Source organism: Phalacrocorax aristotelis, chromosome 16, assembly GCF_949628215.1.
Source record: "Phalacrocorax aristotelis chromosome 16, bGulAri2.1, whole genome shotgun sequence".
Classification (NCBI taxonomy): Eukaryota; Metazoa; Chordata; class Aves; order Suliformes; family Phalacrocoracidae; genus Phalacrocorax; species Phalacrocorax aristotelis.
In genome coordinates this window covers 704467-720866 of record NC_134291.1, presented here as the reverse complement: position 1 = coordinate 720866, position 16400 = coordinate 704467, and the positions used below count along the sequence as shown (strand labels likewise).

General features: G+C 47.3%; 1 protein-coding gene across 2 annotated transcripts in view; it reads left to right on the top strand.

Moving 5' to 3' along the window:
* Positions 1 to 16400, top strand: part of GAS7 (growth arrest specific 7) — a 102401-nt gene that overhangs the window by 39204 nt on the left and 46797 nt on the right. The window contains exon 2 of one of the 2 annotated variants that reach the window (XM_075110892.1): positions 1471 to 1591. In XM_075110892.1, the coding sequence (XP_074966993.1) occupies positions 1471 to 1591 (121 nt within the window). Of the gene's footprint in view, positions 1 to 1467; positions 1592 to 16400 lie in introns of both variants that reach the window. The other variant, XM_075110891.1, reaches the window with a different exon arrangement.

Sequence of the window (16400 nt, the reverse complement as noted above, 5' to 3'; positions counted from 1 at the left end):
CTGGGTTGGAATAGAGTTGGAATTTCACTCAGAGACTGAATGTGTAGGAAAAGGACGCAGCGCAGGTTTCTTTCTGTTCATATGTCTGTCAATGTTTGAACATTATATGCAGCCAGATGCTGAAACTCTGCCTGTCCCCTGGATGTGGCTGCTTGTGAATCGTATACAGTCACTTCAGACCTGTCTCCACCGTGTCAGAAGGCATTTCCTGGATAGAGATTAGCTTCCCTGGGACAAATAATTCAATTTCACACATTTTTCCTTGTTCTTTTGTATTTCTGCCTTTGAAAGTAATGCAAACAAACAAACAAGAAATGAGTACATTGCATGCCTCGTTTGCCTTAGGGAGCGTGGAAAGGCAAAGTGGGGCACTCTGGGTGTGAGCCAGGAGGAGGCTGTTGAGTGCAGAGCTGCAGCCCTGCAGGGCTGCAGCTGGCACTCTTTGGCCATGCATCTTACCTCGCTACCTTTGCCTTAGTCAGTGTTCCGGCTGAAGGGGCCAGGCGGGGTTCATGCCTCCTCTGGGATGAAGCCCTCTTTGCCAGTCTCACATCAAGCAGGTGCTCTAAATCCCAGGCTACGAAGGAACCACCCAAGCTACCAGGGTATGGAAATAGTCCAGCTGATGCAATGTAGTGCAGACAATTCCTTGCACTTCAGCTTCACCTCTTTCTTTTCCTTGAACCCTAAAACTGCACTGAGGCTTGCAACTGGGTTGGTGAAGAGATGCACAGCTGAGGTGGCACTGGAACCCTGGCAGCAGTTCTGTGTGTGCCTGGGGAGCAGCTGACGGCATGATGCTCATTTCCAGCTGTTCCTGATGATCTGGATCACTCCTAGTAATCTGGGTCCTAATGATCCTGAATCTGGATTATATGGATCCAGATTACATCTAGATCAGTAATGTATGCGTTGCTAATTACATGCATTATTAGGATATAATCAGCATACTGATAAATTTACTTCAGCGCACTACTCCTACAGGCAACATGGCTCTGCAGTGTTTCTTCGTGCAGATGTCTGAAGGTGGTGTTTCCCCTGCAAATTAAACTGAGGCAGCACCTCCGTGACCAGTGCTTTGACCCACCAGTATATCCTCATGAAAGTAAATGAGTGCCAGATGCATGCCTTTCTTTCTCAGACACTTGATTATTTTATGCTTTGCATTTTAGTGCTTAATGAGAGTCATTTTCTTGGACAGGTCGAGGTGCTCATGGGACATCAAATACAGAGGGGTTTAATTTCTCTCCCAAAGGATGTTCTGTGTAGCCAGTGTTCCAAGGGCAGGTTGCTTCAGGTTCTGCATGAAGCTAGGACAGATGCGGGGAGAGATGTACTGAAAGTCTTTGGGTGTATTGCAGTGTCTGGAATGCCACCACATGGTCCCTTTCCAGAGGTGTGTCTGGTTAGACTTTACATTACATAGATATTGACTTAATAGGTTGGGTTTTTTTTTTCTTTTCTCAGCAGAAACCCAGAAAGGCAACTCCTCAGACAGGAGAAGATACCTTGAACGGCCATCTTCCCCCCGGCTGGCAGAGCTATGTGTCTCCCCAGGGCCGAAGGTACTATGTAAACACCTTCACGAACGGTAAGTGGGTGTGGGGGCTCCAGTAAGCATGTCACCATAGCAGTACACATCTGTTGCAGGAAATTGTCTCTCAAGTTGATTTTTTTTACAAAGTAGGCCTAGAGTCAAAGGCACTAATATGACCCTGCCAGCATATGAAAGAAAATAATTATAAGAAGATTTAATCTTCTGGTCCTCTGTCGTCTTAATTCTGACCATTAGAAGACATTGGAAGCTTTTACAAAAGACAGAGAATGTAAAGTAGAAACACCCCTGCCATAAATGTTTTAGAATATAAAACACCGATAAGGATATAATTTTTACCACGTCCTTATTTCCTTTCCCTTTAGCTGGAGATATTTATGTTTACCTATGTACATATGTGTAAAGTAGCTTGATAGAATGTCGGGTATCACTACAGCACTGTTAGGGGAAAACAGAATTAGCTAATTGAAAAGTTGGTCCAGTCAGATTCAGCTTGCCCACGGAAGGGAAGAAAAACACATGTAATGGGACATCAGAGACAGAATTTTCAGTCTATATTTGTGTGTTTTATTCGCTGTCGTGCTCATGGAGAAGCAGACTTGACTCAAGATCTTATCAGCTGCTTGAGACCTGTCAAACTTGAACCACCTCTGGCTTACCTAAGACTCTCTGTCTACCTGCTTTTCGTGTCTTGACCTCAGAACAGTGTTGCAAAACAGAGACTTGTGACCAGCAAAACGAGATTTCTTTAGCAGAAAGAATGACAGAATGACAGGGGAGAAAAGGACAGCAGGAGTTCACCTTGTTCACAGCAGTCAAAGCCATCAGGAATGAGCACTGGCGTTCCTCTTTCTGACTCACTGCCAGTGCAAGGAGAGCCATGGGCTGTCACAACATGCCTCACAGTCCATTCAGGTGCTGATGGGTTTTATTTCTGTGGTCTTTGCCCTAGAATGTGCCCAAGTCATTGTTTACCTGAGTGTTACGCACTGACTTCTCATAGGACCCTCCAGAAGGCACATTACCATTAAACACTGTCTTCAAGCATAGTCTGCTCTGGCTCATGGGCAGCATCCCTTGCATGGCCAGGGAGATCAGTAGCAGTTAGATACTCTGTCCCCACTGCAATTCAGAGGTGGGTGAGGGGGTGACTAAACTCAGTCCCGAGCCATCATGGAGATGGACCCTTACTCACCTACACTAGGCTGAGGTCATATAAAACCAGTAAAAGGCAGAGCTTGGTTTTTATGTGATAAAAGCTCTTGTCACAGGAACCCTACCCCAGGAAGGTAGGTGGCCTGGACTCAGTTTCTCCATAATGTCAGGCAGCTTTTTACTTTCCTCACAGAAGTTACAGGCAATATAAGAAGGGCCAATAGCCACGTCCTGCTTGGTAGGTGCAGGTCAGAAATCAGGAAAATTATTTTCTCTAGGAAGGCAGGATAGCCCTAGCACAGGCTGACCAGGGAGGTGGTGAATCTCCATCCTTGGGAGATCCCAGAGCCTGGCTAGACAAAGCTGTGGCTGGCCTGATCTGTTGTTAGCAGTGATCCTGCTCGGAGTGAGGAGCTGGGCTGGAGATTTCCACAGGTAATTTCCAACCAGTCCTTTTTGGGAAAATGCCCAAACCACCTATGGTTGTGCTCTCAGGTACTGCAGTGGGATTCCTACGCAGGAAGAAATATGGTTTTCAGAGTAAGAAAGAATAAAAGAGAGGGTAGAAGTGGGATTTCTGTGTTCTGGTCCTTGCTTTAGGGAGCACTTATTCAAGTTCTGTTTAGATGAGAAACTCCTCAACAGAGTCATCCTAAGGCCAACTGGCTTTGAATTTAGACTGCTCTTGTTTCTTGTGCTGGACCCAAGGATAATGCATTTCTATGCCTCCCACATCTTCCATGAGGCCTGTATCCTTTTGTGAGACACCAGCATTCTCCTGCAGCGTGTACAGGGCCACTCCTCCAACTTAGCTGGTGTTCCTGGCAAGCTCAGTTTCTCTCAGCCTGCTCACTTAGGATATGCTGCCAGAAGGTCTTCTAGTTGTGTAGATACTGCTTTTTGCTACTTCATCAGTTTGATGATATTGCTTGGGAGTATTTTGCTTCAGTTAGGCTATCTGGCACTATCAGATTCAGATCCCAGACTCCTATGCTTCCTTGAAGTGCATTATGTACCAAAGAAGTGTCACCTGTGGTGTCATCTAGGCCTCGGACAAAGCAGAAGCTGAAAGCAACCTCCAGGCCTTTCTGTCAAAGTGTGTGATGAAGCCTCATCCAGCCCTGGCATGAGCATCTCTCTGGACACTGTTTTGATTTACTCTGATGGATTGGCCCTGACCTTTCTGCCTGCCAAACTGGTAGTGCAGGACTGTCCTTAGGCAGATTGTCCACTCTCATGTTGGATACGCACTTTCTTCAATGACTGTGTTGCAAAGTTGGACCCACTGAGCCGTGCAGTCACCATAACGTCACACTTGGCATGCAAGGCTTGCTGTCTAACAGAGGGGTTGCACCTTGACACGCAGGAAGTATTCTTTGGCTTTAAGCCATATGATAAGTCAGTGACAATATGCTGGAAAACTGCAGTCCCCATCTTTCCTATGGTAGAGCTGCATCGGTGTGGGTAACGTCTATCGCAAGTCTCTCAGACCAGACAGTTCGCTGCCTGCACCTGCTGACTTGTAACTGCATATTTGTCCTGTCACTGGTGCAGCTGCTGCTGGGGGTATCAAGATAAACCCTGGCAGTGTTTGTCATGGGACATGGTGCCAGCACACATCTCTGTCACATGGTTTCCTGGGCCTCCTTCCTGCTTTGCCTCCATAGCACCATTGTTTCAGCAGCAGGAGCTAGGTGTCTTTTCCATCAAGGTCTTATTTGTGTAGATGTACTCCTTGGTTGCTCTCTTTTTATCATAGCTATCACCAGATGATGAAAGTATGCTGGAGCGTTTCAGAGATACCACTGTTCAGTGCACAGCATGGAAACTCAGAGGGCAGTGGAAGCTAGCTGGTTCGCCTTCAGTCTGGTCCCTGTAGTTAAAGGTCTTCTGCTCATCATTACCCACCAGCAGCAGTTGATGTAAACTCTGGGTTTGTAAGGTCATAAACCTTTCTCAGATCTCCCAGGGACGAGTCATCTCTTTACTGAGATGGATGAAGGTGTTTTGAGACCTCCTCCACACTCTTCACAAATTATCTCAATTTTTTTTTTCTACCACGGGGAAGTCTGGGTGTTCAGCCGCTTTCACGCAGTGACTCACTGGCTGACTGCAGGCTGACTTGCTGTAAAACCGCTGTAGGGCTGACAGCCATTGCTAGAATGTACATCTGGTCTCAGCTGAAAGAGAAGGGATATTGCTAACCCACCAGGAAATACTGTAGAACCTGTGCACATTGCTTTCCTGTGGTCTTTCCCCTCTGATTCCACAGCTGAGATGATATGAAGTGAGGCTTTTTCTCATGCCCCACACATGCAGCAGAGACTGAGGGGTCAGGGAATCCTGCTTTGGATGCTGATGGCAACAGTGCGTCCAGGAAGGGCACGAGCACTCCTCGTGCTAGGACACTGCACATCCTGACAAGCCATACTGATAAATTCTTGCTGGAGAGAGGTCCAGCTTCAGCGGGGTTGATGAAGTGTAGGGTCTTTTGGAATATAGCATAGTTTGGGAAGTAACATAGCATAACTCTGGGATCGGTCCATGCAACCTAGCTGAATCTGGTTGTTGAGTCTCCTAGGAGAGAAAGATGTTAGGGATTACCCGCCCAGCTACTTTCGTGTCTGGTCTCAGCCAAATGCCAGCGATGTTCTACATGCATTAATCCCATATAGATGTGTGCAACAAGTACACTTGTTAACATACAGAATATTACAAAATACAAGATTCTGTGTAAGATACATTTCATAGTTAAATGTGCCAGTGAGTCACTAGGGGGAAGAAAAGGGAACTCCTCAAGGCAGCAAAGTGTTAACCAGTCAGTCAAACAGAGTCGTTCCCACCCATCCGAGGAAGGAATTTCCAAGGAAGTGAAGCAGTCCTTATTTAAATGAAGACAAATGGCCAAATTATATCCTGGACAAGCAGTAAGTACTGTGAGATTCAGTGTGAAAGATTAAATCTGTCTGAACCCCCTTCAAAGGGCTTGGGAAGGAGCCTTCCCCAAACCAAAGAGCTTCCAAGGAGCTTGCCAGAGCTGTCACATGAGTGTACATTACGATGCAGACTTTCTCATGGAGGGCACTCCTTAACAGATGCAACAAGGCATAAGGTGTGCTCAGAGAAGGAAGGTCTGTGTAGCACCCTTCCAGGAGAAGACAGCATTTCAGGGTGATAAGGGAATCTGAAAAAACTTTCTGGTTATTTTTAGTCTAAGTGGTTTAATTGTGGGTTTCTTTTTTTTTTTTTTTTTCCGCTTCTGCCTTTCACAAGCATCTGTAACTGGTTTGCTGAAACTAAATGTTGTGAGTAAAGTACTTTATTAGAATTGTACATTAACATAGCTGCACTGGAAGGTGAGTTTAAGGAAACTTGGAAAACAGCAAGGCACTGTTCACAAGAGTTGTTTCACTTGGGGGACCTCAGGCAGTACACTGGCTACTCCCAGGACCTCCTGCTGCATAGAGCAGGTGGAGAGCTGCACCAGAGGAGTGGACCCTCTGACATGCAGCAAAACCCTGGGACACTTATTTGGACTGTAAGGGTTTCCAGGGACCTCGTTACACTGGGCTATGCTGAAAAATGAGTTTTTCTTCTCCATTTGGAGTCTTCCGTCAGAGAAGACTTCAGTTTTCAGTCCCAAAGTGGAAAGAGGCTCTGACTTCAGAGCAGTTTAGGCGTGTCCCTACGTATGTCTCATGTCTCCTGTTATTGGGATCTACAAAGCTTCCTATTCAACAGGAAGAAACATGCAGTTGTCCTGGAAAGGCCCTGTGGTTGCTGTCTGTCATCGATCAAAGGTAGGGTCCCTCCCAGGCTCCTCTGAAGTGCTCTGTGGAGTTTCCTTCCGCTTCCAGGTGCAGAATCTGGACCTGGATCAGAATCACTGCGCCAGATCAAGGGTGTCTTCTCCAGGTGCTGAAGCACCAAGTTCTCTAAAGGGACTGTACAACTTCAGCTTTGTTGTAGCGGCTTGTACTTTATGTAGTCTTTGGGGTTTTTTTTTTTTCCCTTGAAATTTTTTACTCCAGGAAGGGATTTCTATATCTCAACCATGGTCTGAGCTGTGCTTGCCGAGAGGACAATTGATTTCAGAGACGATAAATGTGACCGGTTAATCTTCTAGTTTACAGCAGGTCCCTCTGGCTGCTGTGGATACTTTTTTATGGATTTTTTCCCCTCTTATTTTAAATGACTTAGAATTTCCCTCCTATTGAAGCTTTTCTGTATTATTTGCTTTGTGTTTCTTCTTCCCACTGAGGCAGAGCGAGGCAGTGGAGCTGAAGTAGAGGCAAGAGGCTGTCTACTTCTACTCAAGCATGCAGAAATTTGAGAGGAGAAACTAATAATAGCTAGGAGAAGCACAGAGCTGCTCAGTGGACAGAGTGGGAGATGCTAGTGCTCTTTCATAGGTAGTGATCTGGGGGGAAGAGTAGCCAGACGGTGAGCAGAAGGAAGGAAGGGCTCCTCTCCACGACACAGAGCATCTAGGAGTATCCTCAGCTCTCCTCAGCTGGAGCCCTGCTAGTGGTTCCTTCTAGCTGTGCCTTGCCCATGCACCCCATGCACCCTGGGGACCCTGTGCAGCCGCCTCCACCCCAGGGTGCAGCTGCTGAGCCTCCACTAGCTGCGTACTGCTGCAGGAGCTCTCTCTGATCCTCCCACCCTTTCCAGAGTCCAGAAGTACCCAGGCTTGGCCTGCCACTAAACTCAGCTAATTGCCAGAGTGCTACACTGCGGTTCTTCCTTCAGGGCTGATGTCAGGTAGCAAATGCAGCACTGCATTTTTGGTTGAACAGCGCTCTGCCAGGTCTTCTGTAGCCTGAAGCCCACAAACCCCTGCTCTTGCTCTTTTTACGCATGTAACACATCCCGTAGGCATTGCTATCATGCATCCTCCCTTTGGTTGTCCCTTCCATCATACGGCTCTCATGCATGAGGCAGAAGACAATCACTTATCTCAGCCATATGCTAAGCATATGTGGAAGCTCCAGGCACTGGGTTCACTGTCTGTTCTTTTAAATGTTGTATTTGGACATCCTCTGAGTGGTATGTCCTTCTCTTGCAGCCCTCCAGCTGTCCTGCATGCCCAACCAGCCAGTGGGCGGCACATTGCCGATCAGGGTGGGGGGCATTCACCAAGCTCAGGGCTGGGGCTGAGCCCTGGCTTGTGTAAGAGCACAACAAAGCATCCCCCTGGCTCTGGGGCTGCAGGGGAAAGCATTGCTCCTCTGAAAGTGGGTGCTAGCCAGAGCAGGCTTTCTTGGCAGGTTCATGGCAGTTTTAGCACCCCCATCATCGCTGAGCAGTGGTTGGACAGGGTGCGTGCCCTCTCCTGTGTTAGGATTGTGGCTAAACATCTACGCAGCCTCCGGGCAGGGCTGAGAGCAGAGCCCTGCATCCAGGAAAGGCAGCTCATTTACAGGAAGACAGGTCTTAAAAGCAGCAAAGGCAGTTTGAAAGCTGGCTGGAGGGAAAGCAAACTAAAGGGAAAGGGGGCCATAGTTAAATTGCAATGAGATGGCGCAAAATTGTTTGGCAGATCATACTCAAAGCATGGTAATCAATGGTCCCTTGTCAAAGAGAAGTTTGCACTGAAGGAAATCCTGCAGGGATCTGCCCGAGGCTTTGTTCTAGTCAGTATTTCCAGTAATGAATGGCATGTTGACATTGAGAGTACTTATTCAAACATTAACTTTAACTGAAGCTGGGAGAGAACATGGTGTGCTGCACAGAAAAGGCTCAGAATTCACAATCATCCTGCAGCTGAGGGCACACGCTGGAAGAGCAGGATGCTGTTCAGTAAAGATGCACTTAAGATTGGAGGTTTCATCAGAAATAATTAAGTGACTAAGACAAGCAGTTTACAGACCAAGACGTAGAGGCTCTGGAGGATCTAAAACAGTGTGAGCCAGCAGTGTTGTGCTAGTACAAAAACAGACAGCATTTTCTGTTGTATAAATAGAAATGTTGTCTGCAAGGCATGAAGTAAGCCTCCAACTTTACAAGGAAATTATAAAGCCTTAGCTGGAATATTTTATCTTGTTTGGGCTCTACACTTCAGGAAAGATGTGGCTTACATCCGTGGCTTGGAAAAAGCCCAGAAGAGAGCAGCAAGAATGACGGGAGATGTGGCAAACATGGCCTGTGGGCAAATGTTAAGAGACTGGGGCTATCTGCCCTAAGAAAGCAGGTTTCAAGCACATAAAATGCTATTGCGGAGTCGACTGCTTGCAGCGCCTGTGGGACTACCAGTGCCACACAGCAACACACGTCAGCTGCCACAAGGACAACTCCAGCTCTTCCCAGCTCTGTAACAGTCAAGTGTGGGCGTAGGGAGTTGCCTGGGAGTCTGTATCACTGGAGGTCTCTAAGAGCAGGTTACACAAACCCATGAAAAATCACATTTGGCCTTGCTTGGGGCACAGCGGGGACAAAATGACTTCCTGAAATCCCTGTCAGGCCTGTTTTTTCAGCCTTTAAAGCCTAACCTATATGAAAAATATTTATCAATGTAAAGGATGACAAATGCCTGGGACTCACATAGGAGTTGTTCTTTATTTGGTATCTTTGTGTTTCCCCAATTTTTACACACATCACATCAAACTAGGCTGTCGTCACTCAATCTCTGCTCTGCTTTTTCTGGTTGTCTAAGTCACAGAATCTTAATATGGGTTCAGAGGAACATTTACTGTGCTTCATCTAATGTTTACCCACATGCACCTCTGCTGAAAATTCCCACTGTGCTTCGGGACAGTCCTGCCCTGCTGCTCCCCAGGGAAAAGCAGGTTTAGCCAGCAGTGCGCAGGGCAGCTGGAGGGCTCTGCGCCGTGCTGGGGTGGTGCACAGCTGGGAGCAGGGAGGTCACACGGCCTTTGAAGAAGGTCAACAAGCAAAAGCTGTACAAGTTTTGGTGCAGCGGGGCTATATGCTGCTCCCCAGTGAACCCTTTGTGTAGTTCTGCTCCCTCCTTCTGAAAACAGGAGGTGTTGGGTGACCGGTCTGTCCAACAAATTCCCTTTCTGAACATGCCTGGCACTGCACCATCTCTGCTTCACCCAGCAACTGGCACCATTTGCTTCCTTGCTCACATGGTGCAGAAGCTTTTTTTGGGGATTAAATAGGGTTTTTGCTCTTGGTGCTTGAGCTGTTCAGAGGTGGGAAGTCAAGTATGTATTCCCATTCCTGGGGAGGGGAAATGGGATTTTAGGGGCAAGTAACACCTTGATTCTTCTGAGCCTTCAAAATACAACAGAACCCTCCTCCCTTGTGAGGCATTAATAGTATTGCCATCCGTTTCCAGTGGTTTGTGTCCTTCCCCATTGTGATTATCTGCCTGTGCTATCCATACCTCTTATCTGATCACAATAGTATCTCCACCGTGTGTGCTGTTGTGTGATCTAATTTTCATTGTCTGTACATGAAAAACCCATGGAAATTGGTTCTTAACTGGAAAGAAATAGAATTTAAGAGACAGCAGCCTTATGTGGAAAAAAGATGTTACAAAAACCTGTAATGAAAGAATTGGGGTGACTTTGTATGGAACAAACAGATTTGCACAGGTAAATGAGCCAGCTGACGAAGACAGAGCATTCCTCCCTGTCTCCACTTGATGGCCCAATGAGAGAAACACTCCACATTTATCATCCTTTGAAACTGGTTGGACTCAATCCTGAAACCATGTTAAAGGCCTCTGACCTGTAAAAGGTCTGCAGAATGAAGCCTGAGAGAATTTCAATGTACCTAAAATTTGTTTTCACAGTATGGCCTGATGTAGGAAGGTTGAGTCTGCATCAGTTATGCTAGAGTCAGGATGCCTGGCGTCTATCTTGTGCAACATACAAAGACATCGAAGCTTGTCATGTCAAAACATGAGAAAGAGGAGAGAGATGGCAAGCCATTCTAAAGCGTCTGGAAGACCCCTCTCTGTAGCAGTCATGGTCCTCATTTTGCATCATTAACTCTGCAGGGAGTTCTGGGCTGTCTGGAAGGACAGTCAGGATACCCCTCCTGGGACTTAGGGGGTTAAGTGCATGTTCGCACTCTCTCTTTATAATCAGGACACCAGCAAGCAAGGATGATAAACTGGAAAGAAGTGTGTGCAAAGGAGCTCTTGGGTGTTGGGCTGCCACCCATCAGCGTCCCCAGCACTGACTGGCCTCTAGGATGCTCACTCCTGTGCCCTCAGGTTTCACCATCCCTATCGCAGTCTGAGCAGGGCAGGGTTTGATTCACCCAGCAAAGGCACCATCCGCAGGGTGGACAACTCCACTTGAATGGGATCTTCCAATCTCACTATCTATCCATGAAAAGAAATAATTATCTTTACGTCTCAGTTGTCGTCCTGACGTAGGTGTCTAAAATAGCTAACATGAGCTACACCCTGTAAGTGCCAGTCTCTCGTCATTGACTCTAAGGAGAGCTTCAGTGACAATACCAACTCCACAGACAGGTAAAGCTGGCTGTAGTGATCCCACTGGGGAGCTGATCTTACAGCCTAGAACTGAAAGGGAATGTAAAAAAATGTCCTCAGTTTCCTTGCAAGGGATTACTGCCCTTTACTACCCCCATAGCAGAATGCAGCCATGGTGGAGCCCGCAGGCATGACTGCTGACACCGTCAGCCTGTCCTGCAGAAAGGACTGCAAGTGAAACAGTCTCTTCCTGTGAGGTCATATGGTGAGCACACCTCCCGTCGCACCCACAGTATCCGCCCTGGCTTTCTTCCCCAACAGTGCGTAGGATGCATAGGACATCTGTACAATGCCGCACCCCATTTCTACACTTAGTTCCTACAGCCGTTGCGAACACCCAGGCGCATTCACACATGCACACAAACGCACATCTGCACGTGTACTCACACTTCAGACAGACAGCACTTTGGGGGAGATTCAGCACTGAGAAGCTGCAGTATTCCTGGGGGTTACTTGAATAACGGGAGCTGGAAGGCCAGACCAACAGCTCTGCAAGTCAGACCAGGGCAAAAATATTTATCCAGGGGCAGGAAGCCTTGACAGGTTTAGGAAATGTTAGAAATATCAGAAATATGGCCTGCTGGCATAGCAGTGGTTGAGGAAAGAAATATGTCTTTAGATACCTTAATTGCAGAAGTACCAAGCAGAACCTAGGAGGTGTTGTGGGGGCTGGCAGGAAGGCAGTACAAGGGAAAGGCAGGCTGTGCAAGAACAGCTTCAGGGATGGAGAACACCTTCCCCATAGCACATTTGGCCTCATTCAAGGTAGCCACAGCATATGGGTTAGAGCTGGCCAAAGCTGCAGCTCAGTGTTACAGAGCTGTAAGCCCCACAGGAAGCTTTTCCATGAGCTAGAAACTACCAGGTCTGAGCTCAGAAAAATTACATTTATGTGTGCAGTACTCATAGGTTTGATTCAGCAGATGGAGAGGAAATACTTTTCTGCTGTTTGGAGCAATGACTGGGAGACCAGTGATTACTCTGAGAAGTAACTCTTCAGGGGTGAGAAGGTCCTTCCCAGACCTGCAGTATTGGCTGTTCCTCAGCAGTCTGTCCCTGTGCCCGTGATTAATACTACTCTGCCTTGGATTTTTTACTCATGAAATTTTAGATATTAGAATCTCCTCCCAGCCAGTGCTTGGGAAGCATGTGCCATGCACATGCTTCCCCAGTTTCTCCAGCCTCAGCATTACCACCCACAGCACACAGTCCCTTGCACTGCCACAAGTGCTCTAGGACCTGTGCTCAGCCCATGTTGTCCCACACCCACTACATGTGCCAAGGGAAGAGGAATTGGCTGTTTGAAGTGTGTAAGCAGCCCAAATCTCTTGTTGCCATCTCCTTAAGCTCCTGCTGCCCTGCAGAGGATGTCTGGGCTGAGGCAATGGCACTTGAGGCTCTGGACGGGGAGGGCATGGTGTGCAACCCACCACTCTCTGGCCTGACTCTTCCCAGTGGCCAAGAGGGGTTTGTAGAGATGGCTGCTTCTGCTTTCCGGGGATGGGGAAGGGTGTTGGCAGCTGCGAGTGATGGCAGCTGAAGGGCTGAGGGAGAAGGGGGTCTGTACATCCCAAGATTGATGGGTTTAGGGGTCCTCTTTGCAGGCAAGGTTTGAAAAAAGTGTAGGAGGACTGGGAGTGTGTAAAACACCCTTGTGCACAGCCTCCATGCTTCTTCTGAACCAATGTGGCTGCCCATTGACTTGCCTTACTTTCTTCAAAAAAAGTACAAACACAAGCTTTTGTTGTTTCTTCCTCACCAGAACCATGCCGGCTCTTTTGTTGGTTTTCCCTCAGCAAGCAGTGGTGGGCTCCAAACCTCGAGGCCCACTGTCCGTCTGCTCTCTCCTTGGGCTCAGAGGCCAGCTCCAGTGTTAACCTGTTTGGAGAAACATGAAATGAGGCCTCCAGACAACCCAGTTACCTTGTGGCCTTTGTATTTCAAGTGAGCTAGCTCAAGTCCCAGCCTGACAAATACCCCTGTGCTTTATGCACACTCCTCCATCCGTTTGGACTCAGGTGAGGGGCTGTTGTGTGTGCTCGTACTAGAGAAAAGCCAGTAACCGTTTACGTGGAGTGCTTGGGCCCCTGCGCCTGTTTCACAGGTCAGCCGAGAGCATCCGTGGCTGGCCGTGCACAGCAGTGGCCCTGTCTGCTCCCTTCCCAAGGCAGGTGCCATTGCAGCAAGTCAGCGAGAAGCTCTGTTGTTCCACTGGAATTTCAAGAAATAAATGTCCCCAGGCTGGTCTGGGTTGCAAAATCACCCTGTGTGAAGCTTTCAAAACCTTTCATGTATATGAGCTGATGGGAAGACTGTGAATAGGGAGAAACCCTGTCTGGGAGAGAGGGCAGACAGACAGGGCTCTGGTGTTTACATTCAGCCCTGAGTACATCTGGACAACCTGTGGGTCATTTGGAGGCAGGTTCAGGTAAGGTGAAATAACTTCTGCCCTGGATATCTCCTACCTGACAGTCCCTGTGAAATAACTATTTACCTGCCGCTGTTCTGGGGGGTTAGCAGCAGACTTCTAGCTGGCATTTTCAGAGCACAAAGCAAGGAAAATAGCACTGCTTTCCCCTGCCTGCACTTCTTTACGCTTTATATTTGGTTCAGGCAGTGCCAGGACTGCTGGCAACTTCATGCAGCTTCCTAGGGCTGAGCCTCTCCCCTTTCCCAGGACTACACTGGCATCATCTGAAACAAACGTATATTTCTAAAGTAATTCCCTAGTATGGCATTTTCTTCTCATAATAATTGTGGTTCTGTGTCATGACTGCAAATGACAGGAGACATGACTCTGGGCACAAATGTTGGGGAAGGACGAAAAGACATAGGGTAGGGCAGGTAAATGAAGGCGCACAGAAGGTGAGAAGCAGTCAGGGTGGGAGCATAGAGATGCTAGCCAGTCTCTGAGAGGTGTAAAGAATTGTATGCTTCACATAGCCTCTTAAAACCATCTTCTGTGCATGGAAAGTACTTATCCATCTTTAAGAAGACTGGGGTGAGCAGCCTCCTCTGCTTTGACATCCTGTTAATCATCTTTTCAGATACAAGACTGTTGTAAGCCATGACTGAACGGTACCAGCAGAGCGGAGGATACTACACATAACCTGGACTGTGCGGAAGTTTCTGGGCTGCTCGGCAAGGGTGGCCTTGGTGTGTTTTCTGAAACGGGAGCCCTAGGATTATACTGCCATGCTGAGTTCAAAAGTACCATGTGCCCAGAATGTACAGCTACTATGTGGTTAACCATATGGTTGCGCAGTGTCTTTGGGAGTGGTTTACAACTGTGCGTGGGTGGTAGATTGAGCAGGAAAATATTTTATTATGCTGAAGCAATTCTCTGATGTGCTGCAGCTGTAATACCTCTTGAATTAGTCAAACAATAGCACTCCAGCTACCTTGTCCATCACATTAAAAATTACTTATATACTTACGACACAAGTGTGCATGTGGCTTGCTGCCATCTTGCATTCTCAGCTGAAGTCAGCCTTACATGATGCGTCCTTATTTCCAGGCTTTTCTGGTCTGTGGTGTTATGTTCTTCCTATTACTGAACAGCTTTCTGTCTCCTGGGAAGCAGGAATTCTGCTTTCATGTTACCTTGATCCTAATTAAGGTCCATATATTCTCATCATCACAATTATTAGTAAAATGCCATCTGAACAGCAAGCTCTGAGGCATGGACTTTCAGGCAGACCTGGAAAGCATAGCTGAAAGTGGTCGTTTCCTTGAAAGGAATCTCAAGCCCAGCACTTCAGAGTTTTAGGAAAATTTTCTTCATCTGCCTGAAAAAATATATATTATTTAGTCTCCTGCTGGTACCACCAGCCAGCTTTTCTGTTTCTGTCCTCGGGTACCCTTTCCTGCTTATCTTGATTTACCCTTCACCTTTCTTCCTCTGAAGTTCCTAATTCCAAACAAGTCTCTGTGCAACCACTGCAACCCGCAGCCTGCCTACTGATCCCAGGAAAAGCAGAAAATACAGATCGTGCTTTTCTAGACGGTGCCCAAACAAAGCTGAAAACGTAGTGCCATAAACGCACTGCATTTCCCTCTCAAACCTAGTGGTTAGAGACCTTAAACATCCTATGGCTAGTGAGCAGCTGGGTTCCTTCCATCCAGCGGGGTACTGTCTTTGTCTTGCAAGTAAACTCCCAAGGGCACCAAACCAGTATCTGCTAAAACGTCCTGGTCTGAGTGGTTAAGCGCTGACATGTCTAAGCCCCATTGGAAAACACAGCTGGAAACTCCACCAGTCTTTGTCCTCCTTGTGCCTTGTCCGTAGGCTGTTGTCATCGGCAGTGCCTGGCACAACCATGGGCAGACAAGAGATGGTAATGGTGGTTGTGGTCATCTTGTATGCAACACCTTCGTCATTAGGACACTCACGGAAACTTGAAGGGACTTCTGTGTGTTTTGAGGTTCTCCATCCTAAAATATATCATTCACTACATTTATGTCTCATAGCTTCTACACAATGCCAGGGCCAAGAGCACTGTAACGTCAGTATGTTGCAAACTCAGCTATTCTTTCCTAAGACACATAGTTTCTAAGCATTGTAAGCTCATAAAAAGGATTAAATTAAGAAGCACCTAGGTGCAAAGGAAACCTCCCTACTGCACCATCATAAGCCAGACCTTAATCAAGAATATGAAAGCAATTTCAATAATGCTGCATTTCACTGGGTAATTGGAGGATGACAACAGACTAAGCAAGAGAATTTCCTACCCTGCAATCACACAGTGATATTTGCATTTTCACTGATGCTGTTGTGAGTGGAGAAGGGAGCTGGGTGAATACAGAGAGTGGCCAGTTCTCCAGAGGAAATGCACACGAGATCTGTCCTGGCAGCCCAAGCTCAGCCTGGAATGAATCTGGCTAAGGGTGGCGCTAAGGCTATTACTAACAGTTGGTCATTTCGTAACTTTACCTCCAACCTTTACCAAATCTTGAATTCTTTTTCTTCAGAGGATAAACAAGACTTATTTTATCTTTACTTGATTAGAAAGCAACCTCAAGGTGAGCTGAAAGCATGCCATTTGTTTGAGAGAGATGACCCAGTAGTTTGGGTAGACTGGCATGTTGCTGGAGCTCTCGCCCAGCACACCTTGTCATGTCCCTGAGAGCCAGGGTGCCCATGTCAGCCTGGGGCTCAGGGAAGCCAGACGCATTAAAGGGGTCTCTCCTTGAAGACAACCAGTGCTGTGATGCTGG